This window comes from Cherax quadricarinatus, chromosome 98 (genome assembly GCF_038502225.1).
Source record: "Cherax quadricarinatus isolate ZL_2023a chromosome 98, ASM3850222v1, whole genome shotgun sequence".
Classification (NCBI taxonomy): domain Eukaryota; kingdom Metazoa; phylum Arthropoda; class Malacostraca; order Decapoda; family Parastacidae; genus Cherax; species Cherax quadricarinatus.
In genome coordinates, this window is record NC_091389.1 from 5269029 (window position 1) to 5283581 (window position 14553).

The 14553-nt window shown below is 46.8% G+C and overlaps 1 protein-coding gene across 1 annotated transcript in view; it reads right to left on the reverse strand.

Moving 5' to 3' along the window:
* LOC138855537 (anoctamin-6-like) overlaps positions 1-14553 on the reverse strand; it is a 45810-nt gene that overhangs the window by 11754 nt on the left and 19503 nt on the right. Inside the window, exons 3-4 of the mRNA XM_070105412.1 lie at positions 8952-9130; positions 5402-5480 (exon numbers count right to left, since the gene is read on the reverse strand). Coding sequence (XP_069961513.1) covers positions 5402-5480; positions 8952-9130 — 258 coding nt within the window. The remainder of the gene's footprint in view (positions 1-5401; positions 5481-8951; positions 9131-14553) is intronic.

The following is a 14553-nucleotide window of genomic DNA, read 5'->3' on the forward strand; positions in this document are numbered from 1 at the left end:
GTGTTCATCAAGAACTGCAAGAAGCCCCTATCACGAGCCTTTTCCATCCTATGGAGAGGGAGCATGGACACGGGGGTCGTCCCTCAGTTACTAAAAACAACAGACATAGCCCCACTCCACAAAGGGGGCAGTAAACCAACAGCAAAGAACTACAGACCAATAGCACTAACATCCCATATCATAAAAATCTTTGAAAGGGTCCTAAGAAGCAAGATCACCACCCATCTAGAAACCCATCAGTTACACAACCCAGGGCAACATGGGTTTAGAACAGGTCGCTCCTGTCTGTCTCAACTATTGGATCACTACAACAAGGTCCTAAATGCACTAGAAGACAAAAAGAATGCAGATGTAATATATACAGACTTTGCAAAAGCCTTCGACAAGTGTGACCATGGCATAATAGCGCACAAAATGCGTGCTAAAGGAATAACAGGAAAAACTTTCACGGCGCGCATAACGGAGATAAAACACCTCAATTACTGGGAGCGCTTGAGGTTTCTAAACCTGTATTCCCTGGAACGCAGGAGGGAGAGATACATGATTATATACACCTGGAAAATCCTAGAGGGATTAGTACCGAACTTGCACACGAAAATCACTCATTACGAAAGCAAAAGACTTGGCAGACGATGCACCATCCCCCCAATGAAAAGCAGGGGTGTCACTAGCACGTTAAGAGACCATACAATAAGTGTCAGGGGCCCGAGACTGTTCAACTGCCTCCCAGCACACATAAGGGGGATTACCAACAGACCCCTGGCAGTCTTCAAGCTGGCACTGGACAAGCACCTAAAGTCAGTTCCGGATCAGCCGGGCTGTGGCTCGTATGTTGGTTTGCGTGCAGCCAGCAGCAACAGCCTGGATGATCAGGCTCTGATCCACCAGGAGGCCTGGTCTCAGACCGGGCCGCGGGGGCGTTGACCCCCGGAACTCTCTCCAGGTAAACTCCAGGTAAACACCAGTCCACTAACACCCAGGATGTGACCCACACCAGTCCATTAACACCCAGGATGTGACTAACACCAGTCCACTAACACCCAGGATGTGACCCACACCAGTCCACTAACACCCAAGATGTGACCAACACCAGTCCACTAACACCCAGGATGTGACCCACACCAGTCCACTAGCACCCAGGATGTGACCCACACCAGCCCACTAACACCCAGGATTTGACCCACACCAGTCCACTAGCACCCAGGATGTGACCCACACAAGTCCACTAACACCCAGGATGTGACCCACACCAGTCCACTACACCCAGAATGTGACCCACACAAGTCCACTAACATCCAGGATGTGATCAACACCAGTCCACTAACACCCAGGTTGTGACCCACACCAGTCCACTAACACCCAGGATGTGACCCACACCAGTCCACCAACAACCAGGATGTGACCCACACCAGTCCATTAACACCCAGGATGTGACTAACACCAGTCCACTAACACCCAGGATGAGACCCACACCAGTCCACTAACACCCAAGATGTGACCAACACCAGTCCACTAACACCCAGGATGTGACCCACACCAGTCCACTAACACCCAGGATGTGACCCACACCAGTCCACTAACACCCAGGATGTGACTAACACCAGTCCACTAACACCCAGGATATGACCCACACCAATCCACTAACAACCAGGTTGTGACCAACACCAGTCCACTAACACCCAGGATGTGACCCACACCAGTCCACTAACACCCAGGATGTGACCCACGCCAGTCCACTAACACCCAGGATGTGACCCACACCAGTCCACTAACACCCAGGTTGTGACCCACACCAGTCCACTAACACCCAGGATGTGACCCACACCAGTCCACTAACACCCAGGATTTGACCCACACCAGTCCACTAACACCCAGGGTGTAACCCACACTAGCCCACTAACACCCAGGATTTGACCCACACCAGTCCACTAGCACCCAGGATGTGACCCACACCAGTCCACTAACACCCAGGATGTGATCCACACCAGTCCACTACACCCAGGATGTGACCCACAAAAGTCCACTAACATCCAGGATGTGATCCACACCAGTCCACTAACACCCAGGTTGTGACCCACACCCAATATGACTCAGTTTTTAGCAAGCCGCTAACCAGACTGAGAGTCGAAGATCAAAATGAATTTTTTATGAGAGAGCCACAAAATTTGATTAACACAAGCCTATCCGATGTTATCCTGACGCCAAATGACTTCGAACAGGCGATAAATGACATGCCCATGCACTCTGCCCCAGGGCCAGACTCATGGAACTCTGTGTTCATCAAGAACTGCAAGAAGCCCCTATCACGAACCTTTTCCATCCTATGGAGAGGGAGCATGGACACGGGGGTCGTCCCACAGTTACTAAAAACAACAGACATAGCCCCACTCCACAAAGGGGGCAGTAAAGCAACAGCAAAGAACTACAGACCAATAGCACTAACATCCCATATCATAAAAATCTTTGAAAGGGTCCTAAGAAGCAAGATCACCACGCATCTAGAAACCCATCAGTTACACAACCCAGGGCAACATGGGTTTAGAACAGGTCGCTCCTGTCTGTCTCAACTATTGGACCACTACGACAAGGTCCTAAATGCACTAGAAGACAAAAAGAATGCAGATGTAATATATACAGACTTTGCAAAAGCCTTCGACAAGTGTGACCATGGCGTAATAGCGCACAAAATGCGTGCTAAAGGAATAACAGGAAAAGTCGGTCGATGGATCTATAATTTCCTCACTAACAGAACACAGAGAGTAGTCGTCAACAGAGTAAAGTCCGAGGCAGCTACGGTGAAAAGCTCTGTTCCACAAGGCACAGTACTCGCTCCCATCTTGTTCCTCATCCTTATATCCGACATAGACAAGGATGTCAGCCACAGCACCGTGTCTTCCTTTGCAGATGACACCCGAATCTGCATGACAGTGTCTTCCATTGCAGACACTGCAAAGCTCCAGGCAGACATCAACCAAATCTTTCAGTGGGCTGCAGAAAACAATATGAAGTTCAACGATGAGAAATTTCAATTACTCAGATATGGTAAACATGAGGAAATTAAATCTTCATCAGAGTACAAAACAAATTCTGGCCACAAAATAGAGCGAAACACCAACGTCAAAGACCTGGGAGTGATCATGTCGGAGGATCTCACCTTCAAGGACCATAACATTGTATCAATCGCATCTGCTAGAAAAATGACAGGATGGATAATGAGAACCTTCAAAACTAGGGAGGCCAAGCCCATGATGACACTCTTCAGGTCACTTGTTCTATCTAGGCTGGAATATTGCTGCACACTAACAGCACCTTTCAAGGCAGGTGAAATTGCCGACCTAGAAAATGTACAGAGAACTTTCACGGCGCGCATAACGGAGATAAAACACCTCAATTATTGGGAGCGTTTGAGGTTCCTAAATCTGTATTCCCTGGAGCGCAGGAGGGAGAGATACATGATTATATACACCTGGAAAATCCTAGAGGGACTAGTACCGAACTTGCACACGAAAATCACTCATTACGAAAGCAAAAGACTTGGCAGACGATGCACCATCCCCCCAATGAAAAGCAGGGGTGTCACTAGCACGTTAAGAGACCATACAATAAGTGTCAGGGGCCCGAGACTGTTCAATTGCCTCCCAGCACACATAAGGGGGATTACCAACAGACCCCTGGCAGTCTTCAAGCTGGCACTGGACAAGCACCTAAAGTCAGTTCCGGATCAGCCGGGCTGTGGCTCGTATGTTGGTTTGCGTGCAGCCAGCAGCAACAGCCTGGATGATCAGGCTCTGATCCACCAGGAGGCCTGGTCTCAGACCGGGCCGCGGGGGCGTTGACCCCCGGAACTCTCTCCAGGTAAACTCCAGGTAAACACCAGTCCACTAACACCCAGGATGTGACCCACACCAGTCCATTAACACCCAGGATGTGACTAACACCAGTCCACTAACACCCAGGATGTGACCCACACCAGTCCACTAACACCCAAGATGTGACCAACACCAGTCCACTAACACCCAGGATGTGACCCACACCAGTCCACTAGCACCCAGGATGTGACCCACACCAGCCCACTAACACCCAGGATTTGACCCACACCAGTCCACTAGCACCCAGGATGTGACCCACACAAGTCCACTAACACCCAGGATGTGACCCACACCAGTCCACTACACCCAGGATGTGACCCACACAAGTCCACTAACATCCAGGATGTGATCCACACCAGTCCACTAACACCCAGGTTGTGACCCACACCAGTCCACTAACACCCAGGATGTGACCCACACCAGTCCACTAACACCCAGGATGTGACCCACACCAGTCCATTAACACCCAGGATGTGACTAACACCAGTCCACTAACACCCAGGATGAGACCCACACCAGTCTACTAACACCCAAGATGTGACCAACACCAGTCCACTAACACCCAGGATGTGACCCACACCAGTCCACTAACACCCAGGATGTGACCCACACCAGTCCACTAACACCCAGGATGTGACTAACACCAGTCCACTAACACCCAGGATATGACCCACACCAATCCACTAACAACCAGGTTGTGACCAACACCAGTCCACTAACACCCAGGATGTGACCCACACCAGTCCACTAACACCCAGGATGTGACCCACGCCAGTCCACTAACACCCAGGATGTGACCCACACCAGTCCACTAACACCCAGGTTGTGACCCACACCAGTCCACTAACACCCAGGATGTGACCCACACCAGTCCACTAACACCCAGGATTTGACCCACACCAGTCCACTAACACCCAGGGTGTAACCCACACCAGCCCACTAACACCCAGGATGTGACCCAAACCAGTCCACTAACACCCAGGATGTTACCCACACCAGTCCACTAACACCCAGGATGCCACCCACACCAGTCGACTAACACCCAGGTACCTATTTTCCTGATGGGTGAACATGGACATCAGGTGTCTTAAGGAAACGCTTCCCAGTGTTTCCTGCCGTACTGGGGAATTGAACCCCGGACCACAGTGTGTGAGTTGAGTGCGCTACCGATCGAGCTACGGGACTCCTCAGGTGTCACTCTACTTTCTTGGACTAAAGAAAACCCTGGTGGGCGAAACATAACCTCGATAAATATTCACAAATTATCCACACAGACCCTGATCCACCATGAATCCTGGTCTCAGACCAAGCCGCGGGGGCGTTGACCCCCGAAATCCTCTCCTGGTAAACTCCAGGTAAACAGAGAGTGAGAGGCTCATGACAACCTTTCAGATTCTCCGTCTCCTATGTTCGGGTCATTTGTGTATTGTTCCCCTCATGGTATTGTGCCATTTTGTTCTCAGTAAACACCTTGATAATCACCTTTGGGTCCCTATTGTTCCCTTTACGAGAAAAAGAATCAAATATGATACCTTCTTGATGGGCAGGCGGAGGTGGAGTATTTCAGCGTACCTTGCACACACCTCGTACGGTGCGTGAACCTTCACGAACCTGAAACACGAAGATGTAGATAAATGTCTCAGAGAACCGACAGGAGGATAAATAAGGCACATGTGTAAGACTTGGGTGTATTAATCGAGGCAACGTTTAGCGATCCAGTGGCTTCCCCAGTCCAGTAGAGAAGAATGGTTGGAGATTAGAAGTTGTTTGAAGTAATCGGTCCCTCAAAACTGGTGGACTGATCACATCGACTCCAGGTTGAGGGACTGATTACCTCAAACTCTTCTGATTTTCAAGTATTCTTCTCCAATGGACTGAGGAAGCCACTGGTTGGCGAAAGGTATCCACAGTGAAGGTAACCAAGTTTTGAACAAGTGTCCAACCCATTAGAAATATAGACAGGCCTACTGGATCGTGTTAGACAGGCCTACTGGATCATGTTAGACAGATCTACTGGGCCATGTTGGACAGACCCACTAGACCATCTTAGACAGGCCTACTGGATCGTGCTAGGACCTACTGGACCATGTTAGGCAGGCCTACTGGACCATGTTAGGCCTACTAAGTCATGTCACTATCGTTGAAAATCAATTATCAAACTTAAATATATTTTTAACGTTACTAAAATCAAGTGAAAGAATATTTAAATATATATTAATGAGCCTCAAATTAATATTAGAGATATTTCTATTTTTTAAAAATTACCCAAATAATTTTTATAGTTACCTACATATAATCAAATATATTTGTGAAGCTAAAGAGATTTTTTTAAAGCAACGAAAATGTGCTTTTGAAATGCAGTCTGCCCACCTCTCTCTCTCTCTCTCTCTCTCTCTCTCTCTCTCTCTCTCTCTCCCTCTCTCTCTATCTATCTCATGTCTTACTTCCATCACCTTGTCATAGAACTCCAATAGATTTGTGACACAGCATTTCCCTTCTCTGAAACCGTACTGGATGTCATTTATAAGCTTGTTCCTTGTTAGGTGCTCCACCACTCTCCTCCTGATAATCTTGTCCATGACTTTGCATACTATACACATGAGTGACACAGGTCTGTAGTTTAGTGCCTCGTGTCTGTCTCCTTTCTTAAAAATTGGGACTACATTTGCCGTCTTCCATACCTCAGGTAGTTGTCCAGTTTCAATGGATGTGTTGAAGATTATTAGTGCACACACAGCATCTCTGCTCCCTCTCTAAGGACCCACGGAGAGATGTCTGGTCCCACCACCTTTGAGGTATCAAGTTCATGTAGCAGCTTCTTCACCTCCTCCTCGGTTGTGTGTATTTCATCCAGCAATTGTTGGTATATCTCTTGTTGGTGTACCTCCCTATTTTGACTTCCTGGAGCCCTTTCTGTCTCCACTGTAAATACTTTAAATCTCATGTTGAGTTCCTTGCATACCTCTTGCTTGTTTCTTGTGATCTCCCCACCTTCCTTCCTCAGGCTGATTACCTGGTCCTTGACTGTTGTCTTCCTCCTGATGTGGCTGTACAACAGCTTCGAGTCAGACTTTCGATGTTATGTTGCTTTCATATCGTCGCTGGGCCTCCCGCCTTACCTGTGCATACTCGTTTCTGGCTCTTCGACTAATCTGTTTATTTTCCTGGGTCCTTTGTCTTCTGTACTTTTTCTATTCTCTAGCACACTTAGCTTTTGCCTCTCTACACCTTTGGGTGAACCAAGAACTTGTTTTGGTCTTCCCATTATTTATGTTGCCCTTGGGAACAAACCTCTCCTCTGCCTCCTTGTATCTTGTTGTCACATAGTCCATCATTTCGTTTACTGATTTTTCTAACAGTTCTCTTTATCACTGAACCTCCTGCAGGAAGTTCCTCATGCCTGTGTAGTCCCCCCTTTTGTAGTTTGGCTTTTCCCATCCTACTCCTGTTACCCTCTCCACTTGTAGCTCTGTGTATTCAAAGGTCGGAACCACGTGATCACTAGCTCCGAGGGGCTTTTCATATATGAAGTCCTCAATGTCTGAACTACTCAAGGCGAATATGCGTCCCAGTATTGCTGGCTCATCCTCACCTCTCTCTCTGGTAGTGTCCCTAACATGTTGATACATATGTGTGTGTGCGCAATAAGATCACAGTAAACAGGTGATATCACAATATGCAAAACAACTACTGTGAAAAAATAATGAAATTCCGTGGGCTTTACAGATTTCTCACATTATCAACGACCTGTAATAATAACAGAAGAGCAGGACGCTATATAAGGTTGAGCAGAGTGAGACATATAGCCAAGTTATCTCTGTTTCGCCTAGAAGTAAATAACGTTATACTTGGCACCCTGAGAGTAGCAGTGTACTTAAAATAGAGATGGACATTAAAGTGAGCTGATGTACGACGTCAAAGTTCTTTGCTTGTAAAGTGAATAGCGTAAATCTAGTAGAGGGGAGCACTAGGACACTAACCTGTGTAGGACACCGTCCACTTGGTCCCTCTCTAGGATGAGACCACTAGGAGACTAACCTGTGTGGGACACCATCCACTTGGTCTCTCTCTAGGATGAGACCACTAGGACACTAACCTGTGTGGGACACCATCCACTTGGTCCCTCTCTAGGATGAGACCACTAGGACACTAACCTGTGTGGGACACCATCCACTTGGTCCCTCTCTAGGATGAGACCACTAGGACACTAACCTGTGTGGGACACCATCCACTTGTTCTCTCTCTAGGATGAGACCACTAGGACACTAACCTGTGTGGGACACCATCCACTTGGTCTCTCTCTAGGATGAGACCACTAGGACACTAACCTGTGTAGGACACCGTCCACTTGGTCCCTCTCTAGGATGAGACCACTAGGACACTAACCTGTGTAGGACACCGTCCACTTGGTCCCTCTCTAGGATGAGACCACTAGGACACTAACCTGTGTGGGACACCATCCACTTGGTCTCTCTCTAGGATGAGACCACTAGGACACTAACCTGTGTGGGACACCATCCACTTGGTCTCTCTCTAGGATGAGACCACTAGGACACTAACCTGTGTGGGAAACCATCCACTTGGTCTCTCTCTAGGATGAGACCACTAGGACACTAACCTGTGTAGGACACCGTCCACTTGGTCCCTCTCTAGGATGAGACCACTAGGACACTAACCTGTGTGGGACACCATCCACTTGGTCTCTCTCTAGGATGAGACCACTAGGACACTAACCTGTGTAGGACACCGTCCACTTGGTCTCTCTCTAGGATGAGACCACTAGGACACTAACCTGTGTGGGACACCATCCACTTGGTCTCTCTCTAGGATGAGACCACTAGGACACTAATCTGTGTGGGACACCATCCACTTGGTCTCTCTCTAGGATGAGACCACTAGGACACTAACCTGTGTGGGACACCATCCACTTGGTCTCTCTCTAGGATGAGGCCACTAGGACACTAACCTGTGTGGGACACCATCCACTTGGTCTCTCTCTAGGATGAGACCACTAGGACACTAACCTGTGTGGGACACCATCCACTTGGTCTCTCTCTAGGATGAGACCACTAGGACACTAACCTGTGTGGGACACCATCCACTTGGTCTCTCTCTAGGATGAGGCCCTCCGCCAACAGGTTGTCTTCAAACACCCTCCGTCGACTGGTGTTTCCTTCGTCCTGGTCCTCTTGTGGAGACGTTAGTACGTAGTCGATGGTCTTGATGCCATCACTCATGTAGAGGCCTCTCTGTGATCCCACCTGCATATCAGAATATTCTAAATACGAAACATAAACACAAATGCTTGTTAAGTAACACACACATGGAGGATCCCAACAAGGGGTCGAATTATACAGATTAATTTTCTGAATTTCTGCCCCCGTGTGAGTTATTACTGACCAGTGACCTTTGTTAATTATACTTTAAGAATCCGTGAGTTATTCATTGTATACATACTACATTTAGCGGTGTGGTACATATGATTTACAGCATCCAACCGATATAATTACCTTATCACATTTAAGATTATTTCACTTGTTAAGTAATAAATTAGCAATGAATTATTTAATTTCTACTGTTTTATGCTGGGTACAGGAAGGCAGCTAAGTTATTATACTCTTTTTTACATGATTCTTGGAATACAGAGCCTGGCATGTATTTTGTAGCTAATACACACACACACACACACACACACACGGGGCCAGGAGCTGAGTCTCGAACCCTGCAACCACAATTAGGTGAGTACACACACACACACACGCACGTTTGCAACAAGACCAGTCCCAGAGCTAAGGGGTATGTTCTACGAGTACTTAAGGGAGATCGAACTGACGACACTTGAGGACAGGAGAGATAGGGGGGGGACATGATAACGACATATAAAATACTGAGAGGAATTGACAAGGTGGACAAAGACAGAATGTTCTTGAGATGGGACACAACAACAAGGGGACACAGTTGGACGTTGAAGACACAGATGTATTACAGGGATGTTAGGAAGTATTTCTTCAGTCACCGAGTAATCAGGAAGTGGAATAGTTTGGGAACCGATGTAATGGAGGCAGGATCCATTCATAGCTTTAAGAAGAGGTACGATAAAGCTCATGGTACAGGGAGAGTGACCCAGTAGCGACCAGTGAAGAGGTGGGGCAAATGCTATGACTCGACCCCTGTAACCACAACTAGGTGAGTACACACACACACACACACACACACACACACACACACACACACACACACGATGTGAAGCTGTTTAGGAGGATTCAATCGGATAAGGATCAGGTAGGAATTCACAGGGATCTGGACAAACTACAAGCCTGATCTAGCAACTGGCTCCTGGAGTTCAACCCCACCAAGTGCAAAGTCATGAAGATTTGGGAAGGGCAAAGAACCCCGCTGACAGAGTACAGTCTAGGGGGCCAGAGACCACAAATCTCACTCAAGGAAAGGGATCTTGGGGTGAGTATAACACCGAGCAGATCTCCTGAGGCGCAGATCAACCAGATAACTGCTGCAGCATATGGGCGCCTAGCAAACCTCAGAATAGCATTTAGACACTTCAGTAAGGAATCGTTCAAGACTGTACACCGTGTACGTCAGGGTCCTATTGGAATATACAGCACCAGCTTAGAACCCACACCTGGCCAAGCACCTCAAGAAATATAGAAAATGTGAAGGATTGCAAGAAGACTAGTGTGGCATGCAAAGAGTACGTAACCTTTATTCGGCGCATGGACACACCCTCATTTACAGGCTATCTCCCCCAACCAGCGAACCAGGTTGCTAAGAGTTGGTGATGGGGCCCCATCGTTCAACTAGTGACCAGGTTCTAGCCAATAAGAAGGTGGGATTGGCAATCGCAGAGGTTATGTGGATACCGCTCTCCTGTCTGCCCTTATCATTCCCATTCTAGAGCTGGTTGAGCACGGTCTGCTATCTTGTGGCTTCTATTTCTGCCTTGCTTACCGTGACGTGCACTATACTTATTAATGTACATAGTGTACATATTGCTGTTCTAAATTGGTGAAGGATAATATAAGTCTAAACTTTTTCTGCTGTGTTTATTTGCTCCCATTACACCCGGGGTAACAGGCCATTTGAAATCCTAAATTCATTTCTTGTTTTGGCATTCCTAAAACTATACAAAGTGATCAAGGTACTAACTTCACTGCCAAAGCATTTAGGGAAGTATTAACTAGGTTAGGGATAATTCACAACTTATCCACTGCCTATCACCCTCAGTCCCAAGGCGCCTTGGAAAGATTCCACCAAACATTAAAAACAATGATGAGAAGTTTTTGCATGCACTTTCCTACAGACTGGGATGAATCACTACCTTTGTTGCTGTTCTCAGTACGAGAGACGGTGCAAGAGTCTACAGGGTATAGTCCGTTTGTGCTGATCTTTGGGCACAATGTACGAGGTCCTCTTCGGGTGCTCAAAGAAGGATGGATGGGAGAAGACGTAAGCTCAGCACTCTACAACCCGTCTTCAAGGTTGCAAGTGGCACGTCAGTTAACCAAGGCTAACCTAAAGACAGCTCAAAGTAAGATGAAACAGAGGTATGACAGAAGTGCACAATTCCGCTCCTTCCATCCAGGAGACAAGGTGTTGGTGCAGGAACCTATACCTGGCCACACCTTGAAAGCTAGATTTACGGGACCTATGCAGATTGTAAGTAGATTATCTGATGTAAATTATGTGGTAGCTCCCATTGATAAGACCTCAAAAACTAAAACTTACCACATTAATCAATTAAAGTACTTCCATACACCAGATAAAGTCCCAGTAATGACTCTGTCCTCTACCTCTGAGGACGACTCTGACTCTTTGCACTCTATCTCTGAAATTAATACTAAACTTTCAAATTCTGTCCTCCTCAAGGATCCTAGCCCGTTAATGGATGGATTATCTGAAATACAAGCAACCAATTTAACTGAGCTTCTACAGTCATATCCTAATATTTTTTCGGATGTGCCGAAAAAATGTACGTTAGGTTACCATGATGTAGATGTGGGAAAATCTAAACCAATTAAACTCTCCCCCTACAGAGCTAATCCTGAAAAGCAAAGGCTACTTCAGCAGGAAGTAGACTTCTTGTTAGAACATGGTTTAGTGGAGGAGTCATCTAGTCCATGGGCTTCACCGTGCATCCTAGTAAAAAAGGCTGATGGAGGGTTTCGTATGTGCACAGACTACCGTAAAGTGAACGAGGTCACAATTACAGATGCTTACCCTCTTCCTCGTCTGGATGACGTAATTGACTTTGTGGGTAAGGCTACTTTTGTGTCCAAATTAGATCTTAAAGGTTACTATCAGGTACCTTTGACAGATAAGGCGAAGGAAATCTCTGCCTCCGTAATTCCAGGAGGTCATTATCAGTATACAGTTACCCCCTTCGGAATGAAAAATTCCCCCTCTTCATTCCAGAAACTCATCCATCAGGCTATTAAAGGACTTGAAGGCACGGCAGCATACCTAGATGATATTGTTGTGGTGTCTGATACTTGGGATCAACACCTACTTAGACTTAAAGCTCTGTTTGAGACCTTTCAGAGTTCCCAATTAACAGTTAATTTATCTAAATCTTCCTTTGGCCAGGCCACTGTCACTTTTCTAGGCCATGAAGTAGGTAGTGGTAATGTTGCACCTAAACTTGCTAAAGTTCTTTCGATTAAAGAATATCCAGTTCCTCATGATAGGAAATCTCTTCAACGTTTCCTAGGCATGATCGGATTTTACAGAAGATTCTGTAAGAATTTCTCGGATATTGTAGCCCCTCTTACCTCTCTTACCAGTCATAAAGTTCCCTTTATTTGGACTTCAGATTGTAACACTGCTTTTAATAAAGCAAAAAGATTATTGTGCTCTGCACCCATTCTCCTGTCTCCAGACTTCTCCAAACCTTTTTCATTACAGGTTGATGCTTGTGAGTCTGGGGTTGGGGCGGTACTATTACAAATCGGGAACAAGGAGCTGCAGCCAATCGCATACTTTTCAGCCAAGTTCCAGCCACATCAGAGAGCTTACTCTGCCATTGAAAAAGAAGCCCTCGCGCTGGTACTGGCTTTGGAGCATTTCGATGTTTATGTGGGCCAGACATCGCAGGTGGTCACAGTCTACAGTGATCACAACCCGTTAGTCTATCTCCAAGCCATGAAGAATCACGCTCAGGCTGCAGCCCTACAACATAAAAATTAAATATATTGCCGGCAAAGAAAATGTGTTGGCAGACTCTTTGTCAAGAGTCTAGTTTAATATTTTATTTAGGTTAGGATGTATTTGTGGTAAACCCCTTTTCAAGCTCTTTTTTTTTATCCCCTGATGTGGGGTTTTTTTTTTTAGTGAGGGGATACGGGCTACCGTCCGCTTGTATCTTGGACCTATGTTGGTCTATCTGACTGCTGTCTCGCTCTGAGTTTAGGGTTTGGCTTTTGGTCACTAGGAAAGCTGAGCTCTATCTAAGAGTCGGATGGTGGAGAGGATAGGCGGTCCCATTATTTTGTGCCATGGCGGCACGGTTACCACTGGGAGGTGGCAGCCTAATCCTGAGCCTTCTCGGGGTGGGGGTGTGGCATGCAAAGAGTACGTAACCTTTATTCGGCGCATGGACACACCCTCATTTACAGGCTATCTCCCCCAACCAGCGAACCAGGTTGCTAAGAGTTGGTGATGGGGCCCCATCGTTCAACTAGTGACCAGGTTCTAGCCAATAAGAAGGTGGGATTGGCAATCGCAGAGGTTATGTGGATACCGCTCTCCTGTCTGCCCTTGTCATTCCCATTCTAGAGCTGGTTGAGCACGGTCTGCTATCTTGTGGCTTCTATTTCTGCCTTGCTTACCGTGACGTGCACTATACTTATTACTGTACATAGTGTACATATTGCTGTTCTAAATTGGTGAAGGATAATATAAGTCTAAACTTTTTCTGCTGTGTTTCTTTTGCTCCCATTACACCTGGGATAACAGGCCTTTGAAATCCTAGGATGTAATAACTAGTACCAGAGGTAAGGGGTATGTCCTACGAGACGAAACTGGAGGACAGGAGGGATAGGGCAGAGACATGATAACGACATATAAAATACCTAGAGAAACCGGCAACAAGGGGCCACAACTGAAGCTGAAAGCTCAGATGAGTCACAGGGATGTCAGGAAATATTTCTTCAGTCATGGAGCTGTGAGGAAGTGGAACGATCTGGAGAGTGATGTAGTGGAGGCAGGTTCTATGTATAGCTTTAAGAAGAGGTATGATAGAGCTCATGGAGCAGTGAGAGAGTGGACCTAGTAGCGATCAGCGAAGAGGCTGGGCCACGAGCTGACTCGACACCTTCAACAACAAACAGATGAGTACAAATAGGTGAGTACACACACACACACACACACACACAAACACACACACACACACACACACACACACACACACACACACACACACACACAGTAGAGCTACAAGTGGAGGGAGAAGCAGGAAGGCCAGGACGAATGAAGCCAAACTACAAGAAAGGGGACTACACAGGAATGAGGAACTTCCTGAACGGGGTTCAGTGGGACAGAGAACTGGCAGGGAAGCCAGTTAATGAGATGATGGAATATGTAGCAACAAAATGCAAGGAGGCTGAGGAGAGGTTTGTACCCAAGGGTAACAGGAATAATGAAAAAGCCAGGATGAGCCCATGGTTTACCC